Raw genomic sequence first — 23,868 nt, 5'->3', positions numbered from 1 at the left:
CCTCTGCAAAGAAGGGAGGTAGCATATCTTTTATACTGAATCTCTCAGCATACAATACAGTACGACAGATGCAGACTTTGCATCTTCTGACTAACTCCTACTTTGATGCTTCATCATGGCATGGAGGTAACTGAGTTCTGAAAAATGTGTCTAGTTACATCAAACAGGAAGTAAGATGATGGACTCTATGGTCTATCATTCAAAGACTGGCCTAGATACACTTAGAGAAAATCATTGCCAAAGCAACCCTCAAAGGCAGTCTTAATAAACGGTAGATGGATTAGGATCTGAATTGGTGGAATACTGACATCAGTGAAATCACAAACCTTTAAAATAATAAAGTATTGTTGAATGAACAAATGAGAAAACAGTAAAAGAAGTATATAAAACTAAATACAAGTGACTGACTTAAAATAGGTTATGTTCCACTCCAAAAGTTTCTAAAATATGTTTTAGAAGAGAATTGGATAGGACCTAGAAATTACCCCTTGAATGTATTTCTAACTGAGTGGAATTTAGGATTCATTTTCTCACTGAAACAAATGTAAAATTTGGTTGTCCACAAAAGCCCATTTAGCTCTTAACATAACTGAAATTTAAATACTAATTCTGAACCTCAAGCCCCCCTAAATCCTGAATCTCTTGAGTCCTAAATTCCACTGAGCTCTGGAGAGAGGCAAGAAAACATTCAGCTGGACAGAGGCTGTTGAGGAGTGGGAATGAGAGGTGGTAGGAGTTATGGGTCATAGATTTAGAGCTAGAAGGGATCTTAAAATTCATCTAATCCAACCCCATTATCCTGATGAAGAAAGTGAGGCCCTGAGATGTGAAGGGATTTGCCCGAAGTCACATAATTGTGGCAAGAAGTTTCCAGGGTCTGGGAAAGGAGAATCAGGCAGAAACTCTGGATTTGGCAATTCTGGAGATGATCTAGAGGGAGCTGGACAAGGCTAGTAGCAGTGGCAACAACAGGTCAGAACAGCCTGAAGGAAGAGCTCTGACAATGGGGAAGAATGGTATCCTTCTGTAGGTACATATCAGCTGTGAATATAAGCCACTCCATACCCATAGTCCCCCATCCAATAATGTTGTTGCTATTCAGTCATTTCAGCCGTGCACAACTCCTCATGACCCCTTTTGGGATTTTCTTGGCAAAAATACTGGAGTGATTTGACATTTCTTTCTACAGCTCATTTTACAGATATCTACAGATTGCCACAAAGTTTGCAAAGCATTTTATAGACATAATCCAATTTGATTCTCACAGTGGCCCTGTGAGTCTGCACACAAACTCAGTGTGTAGCTGTGTACTATGAAGTAATACAGGTATTTATCTACATTGTACAGATGAAGAAACAGACTCAGAAAGGTTACATGACTTGCCCGTGGTAACACAGCTAGTAAATGACAAAGTTGGTGTTTTAACCAAGGACCTTTGACTCCAAATCTAGCACCCTTCACCATACCAGCACTTTTAATTATTATTATCTATGAACAGTAGCTAGGTGGTATGGACCTGGAGTCAGGAAGACCTGAATTCAAATCCAGCCATAGCACTTAACTAGCTGTGTGACTCTGGGCAAATTGCTTCATCTCTATTTGCCTCAGTTTCCTCATCTGTAAAGTGGGGTTAATAATAACACCTACCTCCCAGGGTTGTTGGGAGGATCAAATGTGATAATGGTAAAGCACTCAGCACAGTGCCTGGCACATGGTAAGCCCTATATAAATGCTAGCTATGATGATTATCATTGGATCAAGCCCAAGCTCATGCTAGCAGTTAAGGACTTCTTAAATTCAAATAAACTCAGCACAACACAAGGACACTGGTTACGCTTCTCTTACATGCCAGTACTTTGCCAGATGGTGGATCTACTTTCCTTCTTCAATTGTATTCTTGCATTACCTTCCAAAACACATTCTTCTGCTCCATCTAACCACCCCCATTACTGCCCCTTGACTACATCATGCTCACAACTCTCGCCTAACTGGTTTGTCCCCTTTCCAGTCTTTTCCTGTTTGATATTGGTCTTCCCCTTTCCCAAACTCCTTTGTCTTTATTTAACTAAGTAAAAAATGGGGAGACTCACACCTGGACCCATGAACAGATATCGCTCCTCTCTCTCTGCTAAGGCACCTACAGGATCCCCCAAGTTGTTGGAGGGGATAAGACTCCCCTGCAAGGAAAAAGCATGTGATGTTGCTAGAGAATAGATTTCCTTCCCAGAACCTGTACAGTCAACCTAACAGCCACTCTTAGTGAAGGGTAGCGGTCCATTTCCCCATGACCCTGACCAAATGACACACTCTTGGTTCTGGAACTCACTTGATCCAAGAATTCTTCATTGCTTCTCTACAGCCACTTCTATGTTGTCAACTCCCAGCTTGGCTCAGAAATGTCATAGCATGTAGTCACTGCCTCCGTCCACTGCAAGTGGTCTAGACACATGATTTCCCTGTAGCCTGTTAGAGGGGGGAGGTGGGGCCTATGAATTCAATTAATCTGGCTAACACTTATCTCTGTCCCCTTCCCCATATCATGACATGTGTGGCACATTTCAGCCTATGAATAATAACTCATGCTTCTCTAGTGTTTTTATTGCCCTTTAATTGTTTCCTGTGTAGTTTTTGTATCTCCAACAAGAGTATGTAGAAAGAACTTCAAATTTCTATATAGATCATTTTCTACCCCCTTAAAAGTTGGCACCCCAGGCAAAGCTCTGGCAACCCTATCATAGTAATAGTCATATTAGAGCTCAACCTAGGGCTGACTTTTGTTCTAGTACTCTTTCCATTATACCACATTCTAATATGGTATATTGTAAATATATATGTATATATATATACGTATATATACATATATATACATATACACACACACACATATATGCTACATAGAGCACTGGATAGTGTGCAAGGTCTGAAGTCAGTCAGATCTAAGTTCATTTCTGACCTCAGACACTTACTAGCTGTGTGACCCTGGGCAAATCACTTCACCCTCTTTGCATCAGTTTCCTCATCTATAAAATGAGCGGGAGAAGGAAATGGCAAACCATTCCAGTAACTCTTCCAAGAAAACTCCAAATGAGGTCCTGAAGAGTTGGACACAACTGAACAACGAGTCTGTTTCTCAATTGTGAACTGCTGTAGGAATGATGTACTTTTTTGGATACCTCACTGCAGTGGTGTGCAAGTAAGAGAAGATCACTAAACATGTGCTGATACTTTTGCAAAATAATCCCTGTGCTCCAGGGAGTAAAGCCATCTCATTCTTCCTTATTCTTCAATTTGACAAACATTTGTCTACTCAATGCCCTCACATGAACTAGATTATTCTAATACTGTATCTTTAGCTTCTTGCTTTCTTCAGATTCACATTTTCAAGCTTTTCCTGCACGTTACCCTCCTGTCTTGCCCCTAGGATGTAAGGATGATTGGGCATTGCCATATACTACTTCACCTCAAAGATCACTTGGCTTTGCTTATCTATCCTACCCATTTACAGTAAAGACTACAGGACCTTTCCATCCACCCTGAAGCTGAAATCTCTTATTTGTGTGGTTTCCCCAGTTAGAATGTGAGGTCTGAGGGCAGGGACTCCCACCTTTTAATTTGTATTGCAAGCTGTTGTAGGAGCACTATCTAAGGCTACGCACACACATGAGGCTAGTTTTTCTTTCAAAGGAAATTAGTTTGAGTCTTTAGTCCCCTATGCCAATTAAATCTTAAAACTGGTTTCAATACATCCGAAGGAAAAATTAGATTGGCATTAGTGGGGGCAGTAATTTCCCCAGTGGCTTAAATCAATCCATCAACCCATAAGAGTCAGGAGCTCCTCCCTCTAAATGGTAGACTCTCTATTCTCACTGAATATCCTTTCCCTGCTATGGCTAAGCAAACTTCCTTTTATTATTAGATAATTTCTGGATGTCTCTTTTCATTCTAATCCTAAATCCACTGCAGCAGAGTGGTCTGAGTCTGGTCCAGCCTAAAGTATCAGCAGCAGTGCTTGGCTTGCTTGTCATCAAGATGATGACATGACTTGCAGTCATCTTTGCCACACAGGATATGGAAGGGGTTAGATTTGTAGTTTCATTAGGATAAGTAAGTCTGGGATGAGGTGACTCCCTTTTAATGGGGAATCTCTTTCAATGCAGTTTGGCATCTTCTATGTAACGTAGAGATTTGAGAGAGCCCAGAGAGGTCACCTAGTCTTAGTCTACCTCTGTTCATCCCTTGCCAACTACCCCTTGCCCCACCCCCCCAGGAATTCCTACAATCTGTTTCCTCTGCTCCTACTTAGGTATTGATGTATAGATATGGTGGAAGTTACAACTCTGTCCTTGGGTTCCATTACCAATTGAAGCTATTAACCCACCACCAGTTTCTCATGTAATAGGGAATCCTTCTACTACTTCCTAATGGATTCCCTCTCATTGCACACAGAAGCTTTTTCAACTCTTCTGTCTTCAAATCTCCCACACCACCACCTCCTTCCTTGACTCTCCCAGCTGAGGACCTCACCTCCTCCTACTTTTATGGAGAAAATTGAGGCAATTACTATGAGCTCCTTCTTCCTTCTCAAGACTCTTTGACCCTTATGTCTCACTCTAGCCTCCTTTCCTCCAGTCTCTGTTACGGGGGTTTTTGTCTTTCACCTCCCACATATGTTCCTGATCACCCCCTCTTGCCTTCTCCAGCAGATTGTTCCCTCAATCACTCTCTTGCTCCAATATTCAGTCTCTTCCTTTTTACTGATTCCTTCTCTACTGTCTTCAAATATGTCTCTGAAAAATCTGCACTAATCCTCACTGTCCCTCTCCTCCCTTTCTCAGTCAAACTCCTAGAAAGAATGGTTGATGCTTATCACTTCCATTTCTGAACCTCTCTTCATCCTTTTGCAATCTGGCTTCTAGCCTCGTTACTCAACCATAAATGCTTTTTCCAGGGTGACCAGTGGCTCTATTAACTGCCAAGTCCGCTTTTATTTCAGTCCCCATCTACTGATCTTTTGGTTTCATTTGACACAGTTGACCACCCTTTCCCCTTGAAGATGTATATATCTCTATATGTGTGTGTGGGCACCTTCCCAGGTCTCTTTTTTGCTGGCCCACTGTCTGCATTTTACCTTCTGTGGGTGTTCCCCAAGGTTATGCTGGCCTCTCTTCTATGTACTCTCAGTGACCTCAACTGAGATGTTGGATTTATCATTTCTACACAGAATATAGTGATGACTTTGTTTAGCTGGATTTCTTTGAAAGCTTTCCGAAAATTGTTTTCACCCTCCACTGATTCTAATCAACCATTATCTTTCCTCACAAGATTTACAAGAGTTTATATATACACTGGCTTAGTGTTCCCTTTGGCTTTTATCTCTCTCAGTTTGGGAAGTAAGCTGAATGTTCCCTGACTAAAGGTGCTTTTTGGCTCCATTTGGTTTCCTTATTTTGGTAATTAATTTATATTGGTTGAACTTGTGTATAAAACTAATTTAATCAGTGCTGCCATTTTTGCTATAAGCTATTCTCAAAATCAATTACTTGTTTTAATAGTTCAGGATTGAGTCATTATTTCAATAGCAGGACATATCTTTTTCTCATAATTTTTAGCTTTTTTCTAATTCTGATCTTTGGAGAGGGGGTGGGGAGGCAGCTAGGTGGCAAAGTGGATAGGGTGTTGGGCTAGAGTCAGGAAGACTCATCTCCCTCAGTTCAAATCTGATCCTAAGATACTTACTAGCTAGGTGACTTGGGCAAGTCACTTCACCCTATTTACTTTAGTTCTTCATCTGTAAAATAAGCTGGAAAAAAGGAAATGGAAAACCACTCAAATATCTTTTTTTTCCTTTTAAAAAATTTTATTTTTCTTGGGGTTTTCTATTTTTGGTCTGTGTTTTCATTTGCAATATGGCCAATATGTTTTGCATGACTGCACATGTACAACCCACATCAACTCAAGGTAGGAAGGAGGAAGGGAACTAGAGCCCAAAAAATTTTTTAAAAAATGTTACAAATTGCTATTGCATGCAACTGAAAACAATAAAATATAAAAATGTTCATTCAAAAATGTTTAACAAATTAAGATACAACATAGACACTGTTAATTTGTAGTTTTCTTTTTTTATTATATTAATTTTATTTTCAGTGTTCTACAATCACTACCATATAACTTAGATTTTTTTCCCCTCCCTCCCCCCAGCTCCTTCCTTCTTCCCCAAGATGGCATAGAATTTTATATAGGTTCTACATATACATTCCTGTTAAATACATTTTCACTATAGTCATGCTGTGCAGAAGAATTAAAATGAATGGGAGAAATCATATAACAAACCAAACACACACACACACACACACACACACACACACACACACACACATACACACACACACACACACACACACACATCTGCTACATTCTGCGATTGAATTCCATAGTTCTTTCTCTGGATGTGGAAGGCATTTTGCCTTAAAAGACCATTGGGAATTTTTTAAAGTCCTTGCATTGCAATGAAGTTCCACGTCTACCAGAAGAAACTTTCTCACACTGTGGTCATTGCTGTGCACAAAGTTCTCCTGGTTCTGCTCCTTTCATTCAGCATCAGTTCATATAAGTCTTTCCAGGCCTCTCTGAAGTCTTCCTCTTCATCGTTTCTCATAGCACAATAGCATTCCATTACATTCATATACCACAATTTATTCAGCCATTCCCCAATTGATGGGCATCCCCTTGCTTCCCAGTTCTTGGCCACCACAAAGAGAGCTGCTACAAATATTTTTGTACATGTGGAACCCTTTCCCATTTTTATGATTTCTTGGGGATAACAGTCCTAGAAGCAATATTGCTGGGTCAAAGGGTATGCACATTTTTGTAGCCCTAATTTGTAGTTTTCTAAGTCCACATGCAACTATCAAGGATCTACTTCTATTTAAATGACATCACTTTGCTATACTAGTCTCTATACTAGACTGCCTTTCAATAATGCCTACTGTTGTTTCTATTTATTCAAGTGAATAAATCTATTTCTATTTACAAATATAGATATTTATATATAAATTTATTGTTATTCATGCATGAAGAGGACCAAAATGACACTACCACGTCAGAGTCAAGGTACAGCCACTCCAATCTTTGCCAAGAAATGCCCAAACGAGACCATCAAGAGTCAACCACGACTGAAATGACTGAACAACAAATTCTGACCTTTGCTTTAACAAACCGATGGCTTCACTATTCCAACAGATTTGATGGAGTGATGACTCTCATATCAATAATCAATCTCTTCCTGTCTGTTAAAATAGAATTGAGTGGAGGGAGAAGAGATGTTACAGCATTCACCATATGTGAGATTATCAATTTCTCAAATAAGTATGACATAAAACTATGACACACATGCGGTCTGTAAGTTCTTTGCCTTATTCCTTTTTCTGACCCTTGCTTTGCAACATTTATTTCTCCTCACCTATTCCCACCTTTGCACTGAAGTCATCAAGTATCAAAGCAAATGTTGGCTTTGTGAAGGGAATCCTGATTTTCATATCAGTCAATATGATGTGTAACGAATATACTAATAATTTAGAATTCTCAAGAATTTTCTAGCTTGTGAGTCAGAATTAACAGTGCAGCTTGAAATGATCAAACTCTTGGCAATGCTTCCATTCACTGCATTCTTGTGCCCGTAAAATGAATTAAAGACTGTAGAACCTTTCCCATCTGGTCCTGTGACCCACCAAATAATGTCTCCCAAAGATCAGAGCAATATTGCTCCCACAGGACTCCAGAACTGTTGTACCATTTTGTGGGCCTGTCACAGGAAACCACTCAAGCCCTGGAAATGATTGCTTGTCACCCACCTTCCTCCTTCCCTTCCCCATTCTGATTTATGTATATAATCTCTGCCTTCACTTTAGCAAGGTGAGGTGGAATCCGGATCAGGAGAATTCCTGATTTGCAAATCAAATTTGCTCCTCACAATGAAACTCATTAATTAAATGGCTACCTGATTACTGGCCTACTGTTTTGTCATCAAGTTAGAAACTGGCTCGGTAAAACCCTGTTAACAGCTTCTTTGGAGAGTTTTGTTAAATTCGTCATAGGATTTTCCAACTCTTTCACTGATGTTGATGCATACACTACAATTACTTCCACAGTGGCCCATCTGAAAATGCATGCAATACTGTAATAGTAATTTAAATGGAAAGATCTTTCTCATTCATTCATAGGCCCCTATGAGTTGCTTAAATCACCTGGAAGCCTAAGTCACAGGCGGTGGGAGAAGCTTCCTGAACAGGAGTAATAGGAAGGGTGGAGCAGAACCAGGAGGAAGTGAGTGAGCAGGTCAGGTCAGAGGGAAAAGGGCTCTGGCCAATCAACACGGCAAGGATCAGATTCATGTTTGCTTGTGAGAAGGCCTTGGCTGAGGGTAGGGTGCTTAGGAATGGCTTTGTCCCCTACAGTGATAATGTTTATTAACTTCTTGGTCACCATGACAGATCTCGTTTTCTGGGGTTGGGATTTGGCTTTCTGGTGTCTAAATAAATGCTTTTCTTCTGCCTTCTATATGGAGAGTCTGTTATACTTTGCGACTGAGAACTACACCGGCATATTCATAGTCACCACCAGTACTGTGAGTATCACCTTGGCGATACAAATAAAATAAACCAAAAATTCTTTGAAATATTCGTTGCCTTTGAGCATATGATAAAAATCAACCCTTGTCAACACCTGTTTGGTTTTCTAAGGAACAGGAAGTCATCCTTCTGTTTAGCCACAACTTCCTTTCTTTTGGTTTTATTTACAGTGAAAAAATCACGATTGATATAATTTTGCTCCTCCAGCAGGATATTGGTAATTGGTGACATGTAGGGAATAAACATCCAAGCTTGTAGATTATCTAATCGTGGGCTTCTAAGCATTTACTGTTTCCTTTTCTTATATTCCCCACACTGTCACTGAAGAAGTAGAAGAGGGTAGACAGGAGTGAGCACCATTTTGCATTTTTTGTTTCATGGGTTGCCATGGCTAAATGTTTTTTTAACCAAATGATCTATTAGTGATGAGCCTTGAGTACTTGACTAGGCTGGTCCTTTGAAGTAGCCTCAGTCTATTGGGAGGGCAATACCTGAATTCCTCTCTTATCAGAGCTTTCCAGCTTTAGGTCTGATCCTAAAACACATTTAGGATGAGAAAATTAAAGTATTGCTTGAGAAAGTAAAAGTAAAGAGAAAAAAGAGAAAGCATCCACTTTATTTTACAAAAATTGTACTAAGCATTTACAACAAGAGTGAAAACATGATAATTTTTAGTGATGTGCTTTTCTAGTCCCTTTGAAGTAACTTCAAAATGCTAACATTTTTATAGCTATAAAACAGGAGGGAAGGAGAGACCCAATTAACATGAAGCTCATGTCTTCAATAAACAACAAAGGTCTTTCAAATTTACTTTCAAGTTGTTTCTGTCTCTTTGTGACCCCATTTTGGGTTTTTCTTGTTAAAGCTACTGGAGTGGTATGTCATTTCCTTCTCTGGCTCATTTTACATATAAAGAACTGAGGCAAACAGAGTTAAGTGACTTGCCTAGGGTCACACAGCTATTAAATGTCTGAGGTCAAATTTGACCTCAGGAAGATGAGTCTTCCTGACTCTAGGCCTGGCCCTCTATCCACTATATACTTAGCTGCCCCAATTTTCAATCTGAAGAAAAAAATTTAAACTCAGAACAACTTTATTAATAAACATGATTCAAGAAATACTTTTCTATAATAACTTGCAAAGGACTCCTGCCATAATTTTTAGTAAAAGTACAAAAAAATTCAAATGTTAAATTTTACAACATCTTTTTCTAAAAATAATAACAACAAAAAATAACCACAGATGTACATATTTAGTGAAATCTGCATTATGGTGCCATTAAAAAATTAATGGAATTATACACAACAGAAAATTAAGACTGACTCTCATATCCCAATGGATCAAGTCCCTGATCTAAAAGCATTAATGATGATTCTCTCAGCTTCTGTAACAACTTCCTTAGTTCTTCTTTAGAAAATACCTGATGAGAAACAGATATAAATTAGAAAACTGGCCTTAAAACAAAAGCCCACCACAATTCACAAACTCATAGTTAACGAATGAATCTCACTGGCATATATTTTCATGGATTTAAACTTTAAAGGAAAAAAAGCTATTTTGGAGTTCTTATTTTACAGAATTTAAGATAGTTCTTTCTACAAACATGTAACCAGAGCACTGCTTTAGCAGAGATTCTAAATTTGGGGAAAGCAAAAACTACTTTGTAAAAATCTACAAGTTCATCATGAAACAGAAAATTTTTTTTAAGAAACTTGTTTTTAACAATCACAAAGTGATATGACATTTTATATTAGCTCCTGATAAAGTGGAAAAATATTCAATGACCTTGTTCAATTTCCCTCCTTGAGTATTTCCCCCGCAACTCACCGTGTAAAGCTTGTGGCGCTCTGAAGAAACCATATCAGCAAGCTGCAGGCACTCCTGGTACTGGCCTGTGCTGTGCAAAATTGTGTGAAGCAGGAAGCACATCATTGGCAGGCAAAGCCTCCTCAGCAAAACCATCTGATGGGCCCTTTCGTGGTCTTCTTCAGCATCCTCCACCCACAAAATGAAAGCAGGGATCAACTTAGACTGGGCGCTACTCGGATGGGCTTAGTGTGCTCCATGAGTGAAATGGAGATGACTGGTGCAGCACCCACTTGGGATGGGCAGGGCTCAGCTTGGGGCCCTGCCTCCGCTATCCTGGGTGATCTCAGGAAACCACTCAGTCTTTGGACAGCTCCATTTCCTCATTTGTAAAATGAGTCAGATCTGATTTCCAAAGTTTTTTTTACAGGTCTATAATGTGTGAGAAAAACCCAATGGTTCCCAATAGTTGGACCACCTCTCATATTCAAAGAACTTTCTGGGAATGAAACTAGGAAGGCTTCAAGCCTGGTCATCTTTGATATTTTCTCTTTGACACCACTATCTAAGCAGCCACCAGGTCCTGTCGTTTCCTAAATTCTACTCCATCTTCCCATTCCCTCTTCTATCGTCCTTGTCTAGATCACTATAAACAGGTCTTCCTGGCTTTAGTCCCTTGCTCCTTTGCTTTATACCCTATACACTGCTGTTACTTTGATCATGTCACCCTTTGGCACAGAAAACATAAATAGCTCGCTATTCCTTTTGAATAATGAGAATTCTTCAGCTCAGTTCTTCAGAAACATAGTCCATACTCTGGTGTGAAAATCAAGATCCTTCACAATCTGATTCTGTCCTTTCTAGCCTTATCTCCTATGGCTTTCTCTGCACAGAGCCTGTACCTGGGGGGCTCCTTGCATCTTCTCAATTCTGTCTGTCCTCTCCTGCCTTCCCCATCTTCCACTTTGCTCTACTCCCACCCCTCTGTTAAGATGTGACTCAACTGTTATCTCTTGATAAGGAAATCTACCTTCTGCCTTCTCTGTGGTGTGTGCATGGGGAGAGAGGACACTATAAATGGGGAGGAATCTTGTAGTAGCTGTTGGATATGGTTGCTGTATAGGCTGGTTTGTTTAAATGTGTTTAATACTAGGATGGGTTCAGTGATTAGGACAGTGAAGAGGAAGGTGAGGGAATTCATGAGAATTAAAAAAAGGTCCTTCTCTTCCACGACCAAAGTACCTTGTATTCTATAATCTCCATGAGGTGAGGGATTGTGTGATCACCTTTGTATTCCTCACAGAATTAATCCCCAAGCACAAAGCAGGAGGCACTTGAGACCCATGTCTTGGACAGGGTCAAGCTCTGTTATACACTCACTGGAAAAGTCTTCTAGGTTGTCGCCTACATTTCTTTGCCTGCTTCTTTCAATGTAGGTTCCTACTCCCATCACCCTACTGAAATTTCTCTCCCCACTGTTACCAATGAGCTCTGAATGGCTCAATCCAATGATTTTTTTCAGTCTTTCTCCTCCCTTGACTTTTTGATAGCTTCTGACATTGCCGCCCACCCCTTCCTTCTGGACATTTGTGTCTCTCTCTGCACTTTTTTGAGTTTTTTTCCTGGTTCTCCTACCTGCCTGACTGCTCTCTCAGGTTTCTCTGCTGGATTTCCCATCAAGTCCTACCCATTAAGCATGGATATCCTTCCAAGTCCTGTTGTGATCTGAGCCAACCACAGGCTCCATTATCATCTCAAGGCAGATGACTCATAAACTGTTCTCTCCAGTCAGCATCTCCAACTGCCCACGAATCTCTAATTGTTCCACTTGGACATCCTTCTGGAACCTCAGACTCAATATGTCCAACATGGAATTCATTATCCCCCCTTCCCCTAATCTGATCCTTCCTTCCAACTTCTCTACCGTTGTGACAGCATTAGCATCCAACCAAGTAGCCAGGCTCAAAACTTTAGAATCAACTTTCACCATTTCCTCTCATGAATTCAAGCAATTGGCAAATCCTATTGATTTTACATCTACAACATTCTTTTCATGCACCCCGTTTTCTTCACCCATATAGCCATGAGCCTGATTCAGGTCTTTCTCTTGACAACTGTAATTACTGGTTTCTCTTTGTCTTGGTCCATTTTTTACAGAACTTTAAAAATAAATTTCTTACTGTACATGTTATGCCCTTGCTCAAAAATCTTCGGTAGGTCTTAATAGCTTATAAAGTATAACTTCCTTGTACTCGGAATTTAAGGTTCCTGATAATCTGACTTCAACCTACTTTCCTATCCTTATTTCCTACTATTTTCCAAAGACTCTACACTGCAGAGACTGCCACCTCTTACCTGAACTCAATCTGCTACCTCCTGCCTGTCTCTATTGTGCTGGGTATGTCCTGGGCCTGGAGTACACTCCTCTTCTCTTTCCCACTTATCAAAGTTGTTTAAGCCTCAGCTCAGGGGCCGGCTCTTTCACAAAGCCTCTCTGACAGCTTAAAAAGTTCTCTTCTTCCTCACATTTTCCTGTAGCACTCTGTTTAGAATCTCTCCTTAACCTCATCACGTTTGTTTTTTTTTAATTGATGTGTATATATTTTATCACTCCCAATAAAATTTAAACTCCACGAAGCAAAGATTACGTTATTTTTCATCTTTGTAACTCACAGGAATACCAAAGGATGCTGCATATGGTAGGTGCTTGATAAATGTTTGTTGGACTGAACTGAGTTGCTACCATGACTCCCAATCAGTTCCCTTGGATGACCAAGGCCCTTTGGAAAAGCCTGTCTCTGTATGCAATGCATTAATGCTTAGGTCTAGTCATCTTTTGTTTAGTTCCCCGAATAAGCACAGGCAATGTGTCTTAAAGTACAGTTTACGTGATAGTTTCTAGTTCACAGAACCTTGGAGATAGAAGGAACTCAGAGGCCATTTACTTGAACTCCCTGAAGCAACACCAGCAACAAGGAACCACCAGCTTCTCCTTGAGCATCTCCCCTGGTTCTCACTACCTTAGGAGAAGCTACTGTCCCACCTTGGGAGAGCTTTAATTAGTGAATTCCTCTTTACATTAAGCCAAAAACCTGTCTCCGTTAACTCATTAGTGCTTTTTCATAGGATTATAAAATTTTAGCTTCTGGCCATCAAAATTTACCTTCCTTTGGAGAGGAGAAGGAAAGGGAGAGGATGAGTTGAGTTACCCAACTGGCTGGGTCCCCATTCAGTCAACTCTGACAACTCACAGGTTGTGTTTGTCCTTTGTTTCTGAAGAGGACCATGACATCAGGGAAATGATGACATGACTCGCAGTTGACTTTGATTTGAGTGAGGAAGAACTGTGCAAGGTCACCAGCCTCACCTCCTCCAGAGCCACCTGGGTACAATGGCCAGATATTCATCAGGATGACTAGAGATGGCCAGAAGCTATACGGTTAACTTTGGGTATACTAGCAAGATTCCCTCCATCCTTCTTTCCTTCTTATCTCTCTCTTTTTCTTTTTCCCTCCTCAAAGATCAAACCTTAAACCCATCTCACTCTGGAGCTCCTAAACTGGACCACAATAGGTCCCTGCCCAAGCTCCATTTAACGGCTATATTTTGGGCCCTCCAGGCTCAGAGTGAATGTCAGTAGTAACTGTTTCTCTTTTCCCCAGCAACCTTGAGGTTCTTCCCCATCCCAGTTTGATTTTTTTTTTTTTTAAAGACTCACTTGACTCACTTCTTAGAGGCCTACTCACTGAATGGGCATTATTACCTAATTCAAAGTGATAATCTGAAAAGGCCTTAGCCTGAAAGGGCCAGGGTCTCCCACTGCATCCTGTGCCATCCCTAGTCATCCTGATGAATATCTGGTCACTGGATGCAGATGGCCCAGGAGGAGAAGTGAGGCTGGTGACCTGCACAGCCCTCCCTCACCCAAAACAAAGTCAAGTGCAAGTCCTGTCATCATTTCCCTGATGTCATCGTCTTCTTCGAGAATGAAGGACAAACACAACAATGATAAAATTTTAGAGTTGGAATTGATGTTAGATAGACATACATCATTTTATGTATTAAAGAAATGAGACTCATAGAGGGTACTATATGGACAAAGATCCCTCTGGGCTGAGAACACAACTCCAACTCTTCAGATAATACTCTAATGTATTCAAAAAGCCTTAGCAATGTGCAGCTCTGTACCTGAGGCTCCTGTTCCAACATCCTCCCCAGGCAGGACACTTGCCTCCCAGCTCAGTCACGGGGTCATCTGGCCTCTGCTGGAACACTTCTAGGGATGGGGTGCTAACTATGTCTATTAAGGCAGCTATTACTATGTCAGAGTTTTTCCTCAAACTGAGCCCAAAATCTGCCTTTCTATAAGTCTATAGTGATAAGAACTCTAACCCTGTCAGTTAAGTAATTCATATTTTCAGTTTAAGGCCAAACAATGGGATTTACTCACTTAAGAATAAACAGGTTGTCTATCTTACAATACAGGAAAGTGGGGGATAAGGGGATAAGCAGGGTGGGGGGGATGATGGAAGGGATGGCACGGGGAGGAGGGAGCAATTTGAGGTCAACACTCACGGGGAGGGTCAGGATCAAAAGAGAGAACAGAAGTAATGGGGGACAGGATAGGATGGAGGGAAATATAATTAGTTCTTACACAACACTACTATTATGGAAGTCATTTGCAAAACTACACAGATCTGGCCTATATTGAATTGCTTGCCTTCCAAAGGGAAGGGGTGGGGAGGGAGGGAGGGCAGATTGGCAGACAGGGGCAATTAGAACGCTTGGTGTTTTGGGGTGGGGGGAGGGGACAAAAGGGGAGAAAATGTGGAACCCAAAATTTTGTGAAAATGAATGTTAAAAGTTAAATAAATAAATTAAAAAAAAAAAGAATAAACAGGTTGTGAAAGATTAATCTTCCCACCAAAAGACAGAAATGTCTGTAGTTTTGTTCATGGACAATCTACACAACTTACCTCTCTGACGTCTACCATCCACCCTCCATCAACAAACAGTAAGACATTGTACATTTTCTCTTTTACTTCAGCAGTTAGGGCATCCAAATGACCTTTCCATATGCCATAGTCCATCTGCAGAAGAAATATAGTGCATGCTTAAAATCAAGGCATGAATTATTTCTAGAATCCAGAGCAAGATGTGATTTCTAGACAATAATTCTAAAAAACATGTAACTCAGTCATCGACCGTGATAACAGTCAATATCAACAACTTGAGGATTAAATGAATTCTTTGAATTCTAACTTTATTAAAAAATGCTGACTATCAGCTGAAGAATTTTTTCCATTTTGTAATTAGAACCCCAATAATTAAATTGGGAAAAAAATTAAGGAGATAGCAGGACAATTAACAAAACGATCAGAGTATTCCTATTAGCCTGTTCCAATGGGTGCACACCTGTCGAAAACATAACATTTTAAAAAAGGACGCAGTTAAATTTAATCAGAAAATTGTAATTCATCACAAAAACTCAAGCTCACACCCACACTGAACTTACTTCATATTTCTTTTCTTTGTGCTCATGAGCTACTTTCTCTGTGAAGGAAGCTTGAGGTATCAAAGTAGGTTTATGTGGAGCTGAATTCATGTGCTTGAACCACTCATTAAAGGTCTCATGAGCTTCCTGAAAGTAAAGAAAAGGCTTTCAGAAGCTTTAATTGTCATTGGTTTTGAGCGTTAGCAATTTTGGCATATTCCTGCAAGGCTCCAGTTAAAAAATGGCTCCTTAGTTGTAATACTAAAGACTTGCTTTGACAAATGTCTTGGCAATGATTATCACCCAAGATATTTAGGTAGTGTTTTCTGGATGCTATTATTTTTCTAGGAATACTAAACACTGAAAACCTGAAATCTATTGCTGATCAACTTACCTGGCCAAAACACAAACAGCAAGCTAAGATTAATAGAAAATCATGCAGCCTTCTTAACACTCTCGGCTCCTTTTTAACCCAAGTAGGGGACTTTGTTTCTATTTCAGAGAAATGAACTTGAAGTAAAGACTAGAATGATTATGCCTTCCTTGGTCATCATTTGGTCCCTTGTATCTTTTATACACTCATTACAGCCTATGCTGTACGAATTATCTGCATGTCATATCCCCCAATGAAGACTGTGTTCCTTTTAACCTTTTAGTCTCCCAGAACCTGGAGCATAACAAATGTTTTCTGAGTTTCACTGGATACCAAGTTCTGGTTTTTCACCAGACCACCTAAGATGGTATCATGTTGATTAGGTCATGGTCATGAGGTCAATCCCCAGATGGGCTGGATCCATGGCCAAAGGCTGCACTTCCTCATTCTAGTTACAAAAACACTGGGTTGGTCACAAGGGAAAATGGGCAAGAAAACATGAATCTACTGTCACTCCCATCACCCCTGGAACACTGCTGAGAGGGAGTCAGCAGTGTCATGCCTAGGGAAGAACAGGATTTGGGGGTGGGGGAGGGTTTCCTTCAAATTCTCACCAAATAAGCTCTAATACATAAATGTTCTCTGATAGCATTGTCATCTTCCGCTGGAAGTGGACTTTCCATCCCTTGTTCTTCCCATTGATTGTAAATTTCTGCTATTGAATCCTGGGGAATTTTCACAAACACTTCCTTGGCAGCTTCATGCTTTTTAGATGCTACATACAGAACAAAGGTGCAGAGCATTTCAATATTTATTCAGTCTTTTCAGTACAAAAGTTTACTAATAGTTAAGCCTGCAAGAATCAGTTCATTAGTAGGCAATTTCTTTTTCTGATGGGAAAAAACGAAACCTACTTTTGTTTTAGGTTCCAGAAAACGTACATTAAAGTCCCTGGTGAACTCTTAATGCTTTTTAAAATTTTTTTTAAAAACATGACTGTCATGCATCCCTGTAATGAATAAGCAAACAAGCAAAAAAATCACAATTGCCCTGTCTGAAAACAAATGTTTACTACCTTGCTGCTGAGGGGGGGAGGCTACTGACCAGCTGAAATCACTACTGATGATTTTTATTCTTCTTAAGAGATAAAGTATTAATTTCAATAAAGTCATTAAATGTAGTTAACATTAAACACTGAGCAACAGATCTGCCTAGTTGCCTGCATAGAAAATCCTATGTTGTCAAAAGCAATTATATATAAGTTACTGATGGGAACAATCAACTAAACAGTGTTTTCAAAAGTAGTTTGTGAGAGTCTAATAATTTTCAGATTGCACTCAATATAAAATTATAAATTATCAAGGAAACACTTCCAAAATTCTTGGTTTAGATGGCGATTAGTATATAAGTTTAGTATATAAAGAGATATACTTAATTTAATTTCCTTTTTAGTTCAGAGAACACTATCTTGAAAAGAAGCTTAGAGACAGATGATCCATCAGTATGAAGTACAAAAAACCACAAAACCTACCCAAGAACTTTCTCATGATAGCATTGCCTTGCTTTAGTGCCTCAGCCCTTTGTGCAGGATCAAATACCAACCAGTCAATCACATCAATCTTTAACCGGTCCTCCTTAATGAGAAAGAAAAAGGCAGCGATTCAGTCTAAAGTTCAAAAAGGTAATGCATTCCATGTTTTGGGTCATACACTCAAAGTATATTTTCAAAGTCTGGAAATTAGCCTCCAGTTATATTTATTTTATGGCCTCAATAACTGCCCCTCCGATTTCCCCCCAGATTCTAAAAGGTGGCCAGGGTCCCATCCTCCTTTGAGATTTGACAGCTATCTATTAAACTAGAAATCTGGAAACACAGATTCTTTTTACAGTTTTGTCCCCTGGCGTTTATGTGGCCCCTCCTTTCTAAGTCAGTTTGGTGGCACTACCATGGCTTTGCTGATTGTTTTCTCAATATAAAAATGATATTTTCTAGTTTCATCATAAAAACAGAGTATGAAGAATAAGAATTAATTATTTTTAGTGACTGTAACGACCTGGGGAAGAAGTATCACTTGTATTTAAGAATCAATCCATCAGGACAATGCTCTACATCTTTAAGACAAGCTTTGGCACCTCTGCCACTTCCATGGCCAAGGGTGGTTGAAGACCAAAACTCTATTTGTTTAGTCAACAGATATTTGTAAATTACTTTTCCCAATGGGATGGTCTACTGGCATTACCATTCAACACATGCAAAACAACTCATCACCTTCCTCCCAAGCCTCTTCCTCCCCACAACTTCCCTACTGACAGCATTAGCATTCCAAAACCTTGACTGTTCACTACCTATCAAATCAGTTGCCAATTCTTGTTCAATCTACCTCTACAATACTGCATACAGACTCCTTTGTCTCTACTCATACAACAAGCTATTTGAGTCCAGGTTCCCATTACTTTGTGGAACTTTGATGGTTGCTCAATTTCCCTTTCTCTAGTCTATCCTTCACACAGCTGTCAAAGCAAATTTCCTAACACATATGATCAATTAAACTTGAGCTGAGCTTCAGAGGAAACCAGGACATTCCAGGAGGTGAAGGGTGTTCATTGTGGGCATGGGGGCAGCTGATACAAAAGCAGACACAGGAGGAGTGTTATGTGGAAGGAACAGCAAGACCACTTTGGTTAGACTGACTAGTAGATGAAAGGGAGTAACGTATGAGGCTGGAAAGGTTGGTTTTAGCTGGGAGGTGAAACACCAACTAAAGAAGTCTGGATTTGGGACAGTCTTCAATGGCTTTTAACTGCCTACAGGAGAAAGCATAAAGTCCTTGGTTTGGCATTTAAGGTCCTTGACGATCAATCCAAGTACCATGCTAGCCTTATTAATGTTATTCCCATACACTGTCTATTCCAGACTATCACCTATTAGTTGAACTCCATCTGCTGTATAAAGGATTCTGGCTAATTCACTGAAACTAGATCCACAAAGTAATACCACAAAAGACTTATGTGCCAGAAAGGTTCTGACCTGTGGGTCACATAAGTTACTGCAAGGTTTCTACAAATCCATATGTGCACCAAGTACTGTCCTCTTCTCTTTATATAGCTGCACAATAAAATGTGCAGTGTGAATAATGTTTTTTTTTTCAAATGCTGCTACTGATATAAATAATAAAAAATCACTTATAAGTGCTACAGAATTCAAAATACCCTTTGGTTATATTATATATTTCTTCAATCAGTGGATACTAGAATTAGAACAATTAATCACACTGGAGAAAAGATTCGAAAATTTACAAAAGCTTTCAATGTTAAAAAAGGGGTTCACATACTTGAAAAAGCTAGAGAAAACTATAGTATTTCTCTGGTTTTTATACCTATAGTTACCTCTGTAGTGACAGTATCTAGGGAAGGTGCCATATCATGATGACTAAAATCACCAGTATCTTTCTTTCGAATGTTCTCAACTACAGTTTTTGTTATTGTTGCAACATCCAGACCTAGAGAATAAAAAAAATGTTTATGGCCAAGTCAGGATCAGAAAAAGATTTTGTAGAATCTGCATACTGCTGTCTTGTAAAATTAAGCAGAATAAGGTGAATACCAATTCCCACCAACACTAATCACTGGCAGACTCCAGGATCATCTGTCACAGCACTACTTAGCAACTCTGGTTCAGAGGCGATGAAAGTAAATGATAGACTCTAACAATGCTAAATACTTTCATAGTAGTCTCAAAACATACGCCTGAAGAGCAGATAAGAATTCCTCACAAAAGGAACATTTTCTAAGTTTTGTCACTAGTGAGACAGATGTTACAAATCAAGCAGGGCATTAAATGATCTATCGGCTACTTCTAAGAAAGATGGGCAACCTTCCTCACCTGCTTCTTTAGCCAGCTCCAAACAGTGATGACGCTGTTCAAATTCTGTAACACCTTCCAAAAATGCTGCATATTGAGCAACGGCTAGATCTTGAGGTAAATGGCAAGTATAAAATGCTATGAGGCTGATATGTTTCTCATATGTTAACATCTGCAAAAAAGAAAAATACTCATACCATAGAAATAAAAAGAGTAAACCAAACTGACATTAAAATGCTAAACAGTCATTGACTTTGAACTTTAAAATGTATTTAATGATAATTAAATTATCTCCCCCGGTCCATGGGCATTACTTTGGTGACTTTTTTATCTAAAATAAGCTAATTTGATTTTCACTGAATCAAGTTTCAAATGTGAGATTCTCGCCATTTACCTGAATGTAGGCCTTTAAAACTTCCACAGACACTTCTTCCTTTATAGAGAAAAAAATAAACACATTTTCAGTGATAAACACAGAGATCAGCTCATATACCCCAGCAATATAGTAGAAATTCTATTAGAGAACAAAGATCCTGAGATTCTTACATGGATGCTAATATATAAATTAAAACAAATATGAAATATAATTGAAGTACCATACCATTAGCTATTTAAATCACTAGCTTTACTGATCTAATCACTGCAGTTGAACTCAAATTTACTTTGGTCAGAATTGAGGTCAGGATTTGGAAGCTAACTCTTCTCTGTCGTGACACATGCAGACGTCCTTTGCAAACGTGACATTACTGACGGATAAACCTCTAAGCACATCCTCCTGATGACCTACTGCAAGAACTATGACAACTGTTTCTCTCCCCTTGCTTCCAAGCACTCCTAAGAGCAGATACCAGAGCCTTCTGACTTCACTGAAATGATTCAGCCGTGTCTGTCAGGTGTGATCTCCCTCAAGTCCCCTCCTCCATTTCTCTAAACTTCCCCAAATCACTCTCGTGGCTTACCTCCAAACTCAGGTCTAATCCCTCAACTTCTCTCCAGTATCTTATTCCCTCTCATTTCCTACAGGACCCTAATGATCAGGTGTCTGCCATTCCAATGGCTTTTTGCTACCAAACTACAAATAAGCTCAGGCCTCACCAATTCTAAACAAGTTTTCAACACTTCAACTTTATTCAGCCACTGTCAGCTACCTGGCATGCCTGCTACTCCCTGCCAGCTTCATGCCTGAACTTTCTGATTACCCACTCTTTCCTCTACACCCACTGCAAAACAGTCTGTACTCTAGCCCCTGCTGCTTAAAGGCCAATGACATTCTAGCTACTAACTCAGGGTTCGGCCTCCTTGAACCATGATCAGCATCTGATACCGCTGACCACTCTACTTCACTTCAAAGCACCATTACACTTTCCTGGAGGCCTGCATGTCCCACTGACCCCTCACAATCAACATGTACAAAACTCAATTCACCAGGTATGGCAGAAAGAGCACTGAACCTAGGCGCTAGTCACAGGACCTGAATTAGGTACCAACCTCTGCCACTTACAAATGGGCAAACCACTGGCACACTCTGGGCCTCAGTTTCCTCATCTGTAAAATGAGAGGTTTAGCCTAGGTGACCTTTAAGGTCCAGCTACAAATTTACAATCCTGTGACTTCACCCTCCTAAAACCACTTCTTCTTATTTATTTCTGTCTGTGGCCGCACTCTTCCTTGGTTTCATGTTTGACTTTCCTCCAAACCTCACCTGGCAACGTCTATCTCTGCAGGCTCTCCAGCTCTCATCCCTTGTTCTCTATTTCCACCTTTGAACAGGCTCCCCTTTGGCTAGGTCTTCCCACCCTAATCTGTCCTCACATCATAGCTGCCAAGATGTTTTACTCACAGACATGGTCATGTGACTCCTCTGCTCAAAAAGTCACCAAGAGCTTCTGCCCGAGTACAGTGCCCACTCCTCTGCCTGGCATGTATGGATCTCACTGATCTGGTGCCCTCCTATCTTTCCAGCCTCTTCTGTTACTTTTCCAGCTCTTGTTAAACAGGATTATCTACTCTGTGATCATGCCTTCTATTTTCCCAGTTCAGTGCCCTTGCTTAGGCTGGTCTTGATGCCTGAAATGTCATCTCTCTTCTACACTTTGACTAGTCAATTCTGATCCATCTTTTAGATGCCACCTCAAATGAGGTTTCTTTCTTGTGACTTTATATGTAAAGTACTTTGGACTACTGCCCATCACTATTATATTAGCATTCCCCCTTGACACATACAGAACTGTGCTTTTTCACTTCTGTAAAGGAGCTTATTATGCAATTATCATGGAGGTCCATGCCTCCATGAAGGCAGTGACTATTTCTTACCTAACTTTGTACCTTTTCTAGTGCCCAACACACTGTTCTATACTCAGTAAACACAACACACTTTTCTTGAATGAATATGAAAGACTAGCCATTTTTGTTTACTTTGGTCTGTATTCCCAGAGTGCGGAAAAACAAAATGAGATGGGTCATGAAGCGGAGAAGGTGTCCTGGTAGAACGTTCCTTCCTTTGGAAAGCCATTTATTAAATTCATCCATCAAACCTATAACAAATTAACCAAATATTCAACATTAGTGATAAAACCAAGTGAAAGGATAGTCGCCACCAAGAAATATTTGGTGCTGTCTCCTGACTGCTTCAATAATTTGCCTGTACAATTAATACTTTGTTAATCTTTTGAAATGTTACTAAATATATGTTTTAACTCTTTAACATCAGATTTCATAGAGCTGTATGTTTTTCTGTACCCTTTGGGATACAGAAGTGTTGAAGAATCAAATACTGGGAATTCAACTGGTTGATTTTACAAAATTTAAATAATTTGTTGAAGAGTCCTTCATACATTTTCCCACTCACTCTTAATAAAGAATATCATGAAAAATACCATGAGAAAATCACTCAAACAAAATAAGACAAAGAAAAGCTTACCATCAATGTCGCCCAAGATAAGGAATTTTTGAATTATATGGTAGTGTTCTTGATTCTCTTCTAAAACTCTCTGAAAAATAATTGACATTTTCCATAAACCATTCACTCTTCTAGAATGTCTATGCAGCAGTGTAATATTCATTGACTTCTGAAAGAACTTAGCTTAAAAGAAAGTTGAATGACAAGGTTCATCAGAGGACTAAAAAACTGAAAATCAGAGGATTGTTTAAACATGGAATACACAAAGTTCATAAATTCAGTTAAAAAAAACCCCACACAATGGACCCACCACAAATTTTAAAGCAAATTTCTAGAACTGACATTTGGATTAAACTATATAACTTTCTCTGTGGTGGTGGCAGAGTGGACGGAGCACTAATTTAACTTGAGAGTCAAGATCAGAGTTCAAATCATGCCTCAGACCCTAAATGTATGACCCTTGCACAAATCACCTGACCTTTCAGCCTCAGTTTCCTTATTTGTAAAATAGGAAATCAAATGAAATTGTATTTCTATAAAGCATTTCTGCATACTTTCAAGTACAGTATAAATGCTAGTGATTATTATTTTAGGACCTACGATTAATCTTTAGGACAAAGACTCTTTTCAAGTACTTCCCATTATTTATCCTGAGAGTTCAATGGGAACAGCTGGTTTGTTATATTCAGAACATCTATTTGGATGTGAACTATATTTAGTAAAGGCACAGGATAAAGATTAATTACATCTCCACTAAATCTAGACTGGAGAGCTGTGAAATGCCTTTGTTTTTCAAAGTAATGACAT

The 23,868-nt window shown here is 39.5% G+C and overlaps 1 protein-coding gene across 2 annotated transcripts in view; it reads right to left on the bottom strand.

Annotated features, from left to right (window-relative positions):
- Positions 1 to 9,214: 9,214 nt before the first annotated feature.
- NUP107 (nucleoporin 107) overlaps positions 9,215 to 23,868 on the bottom strand; it is a 51,732-nt gene continuing 37,078 nt past the window's right edge. The window contains exons 18-28 of one of the 2 annotated variants that reach the window (XM_072655327.1): positions 23,083 to 23,152; positions 22,578 to 22,696; positions 20,557 to 20,595; positions 20,184 to 20,334; positions 19,688 to 19,800; positions 17,832 to 17,934; positions 16,915 to 17,075; positions 15,949 to 16,074; positions 15,410 to 15,523; positions 10,455 to 10,622; positions 9,215 to 10,047 (exon numbers count right to left, since the gene is read on the bottom strand). In XM_072655327.1, coding sequence (XP_072511428.1) covers positions 9,940 to 10,047; positions 10,455 to 10,622; positions 15,410 to 15,523; positions 15,949 to 16,074; positions 16,915 to 17,075; positions 17,832 to 17,934; positions 19,688 to 19,800; positions 20,184 to 20,334; positions 20,557 to 20,595; positions 22,578 to 22,696; positions 23,083 to 23,152 — 1,272 coding nt within the window. In that variant the 3' untranslated portion in view covers positions 9,215 to 9,939. Of the gene's footprint in view, positions 10,048 to 10,454; positions 10,630 to 15,409; positions 15,524 to 15,948; positions 16,075 to 16,914; positions 17,076 to 17,831; positions 17,935 to 19,687; positions 19,801 to 20,183; positions 20,335 to 20,556; positions 20,596 to 22,577; positions 22,697 to 23,082; positions 23,153 to 23,868 lie in introns of both variants that reach the window. The other variant, XM_072655326.1, reaches the window with a different exon arrangement.

This window comes from Notamacropus eugenii, chromosome 3 (assembly GCF_028372415.1).
Source record: "Notamacropus eugenii isolate mMacEug1 chromosome 3, mMacEug1.pri_v2, whole genome shotgun sequence".
NCBI classification, from domain to species: domain Eukaryota; kingdom Metazoa; phylum Chordata; class Mammalia; order Diprotodontia; family Macropodidae; genus Notamacropus; species Notamacropus eugenii.
The sequence above is the reverse complement of the archived record's forward strand: the minus strand, read 5'-3'. Positions and strand labels throughout refer to the sequence as shown.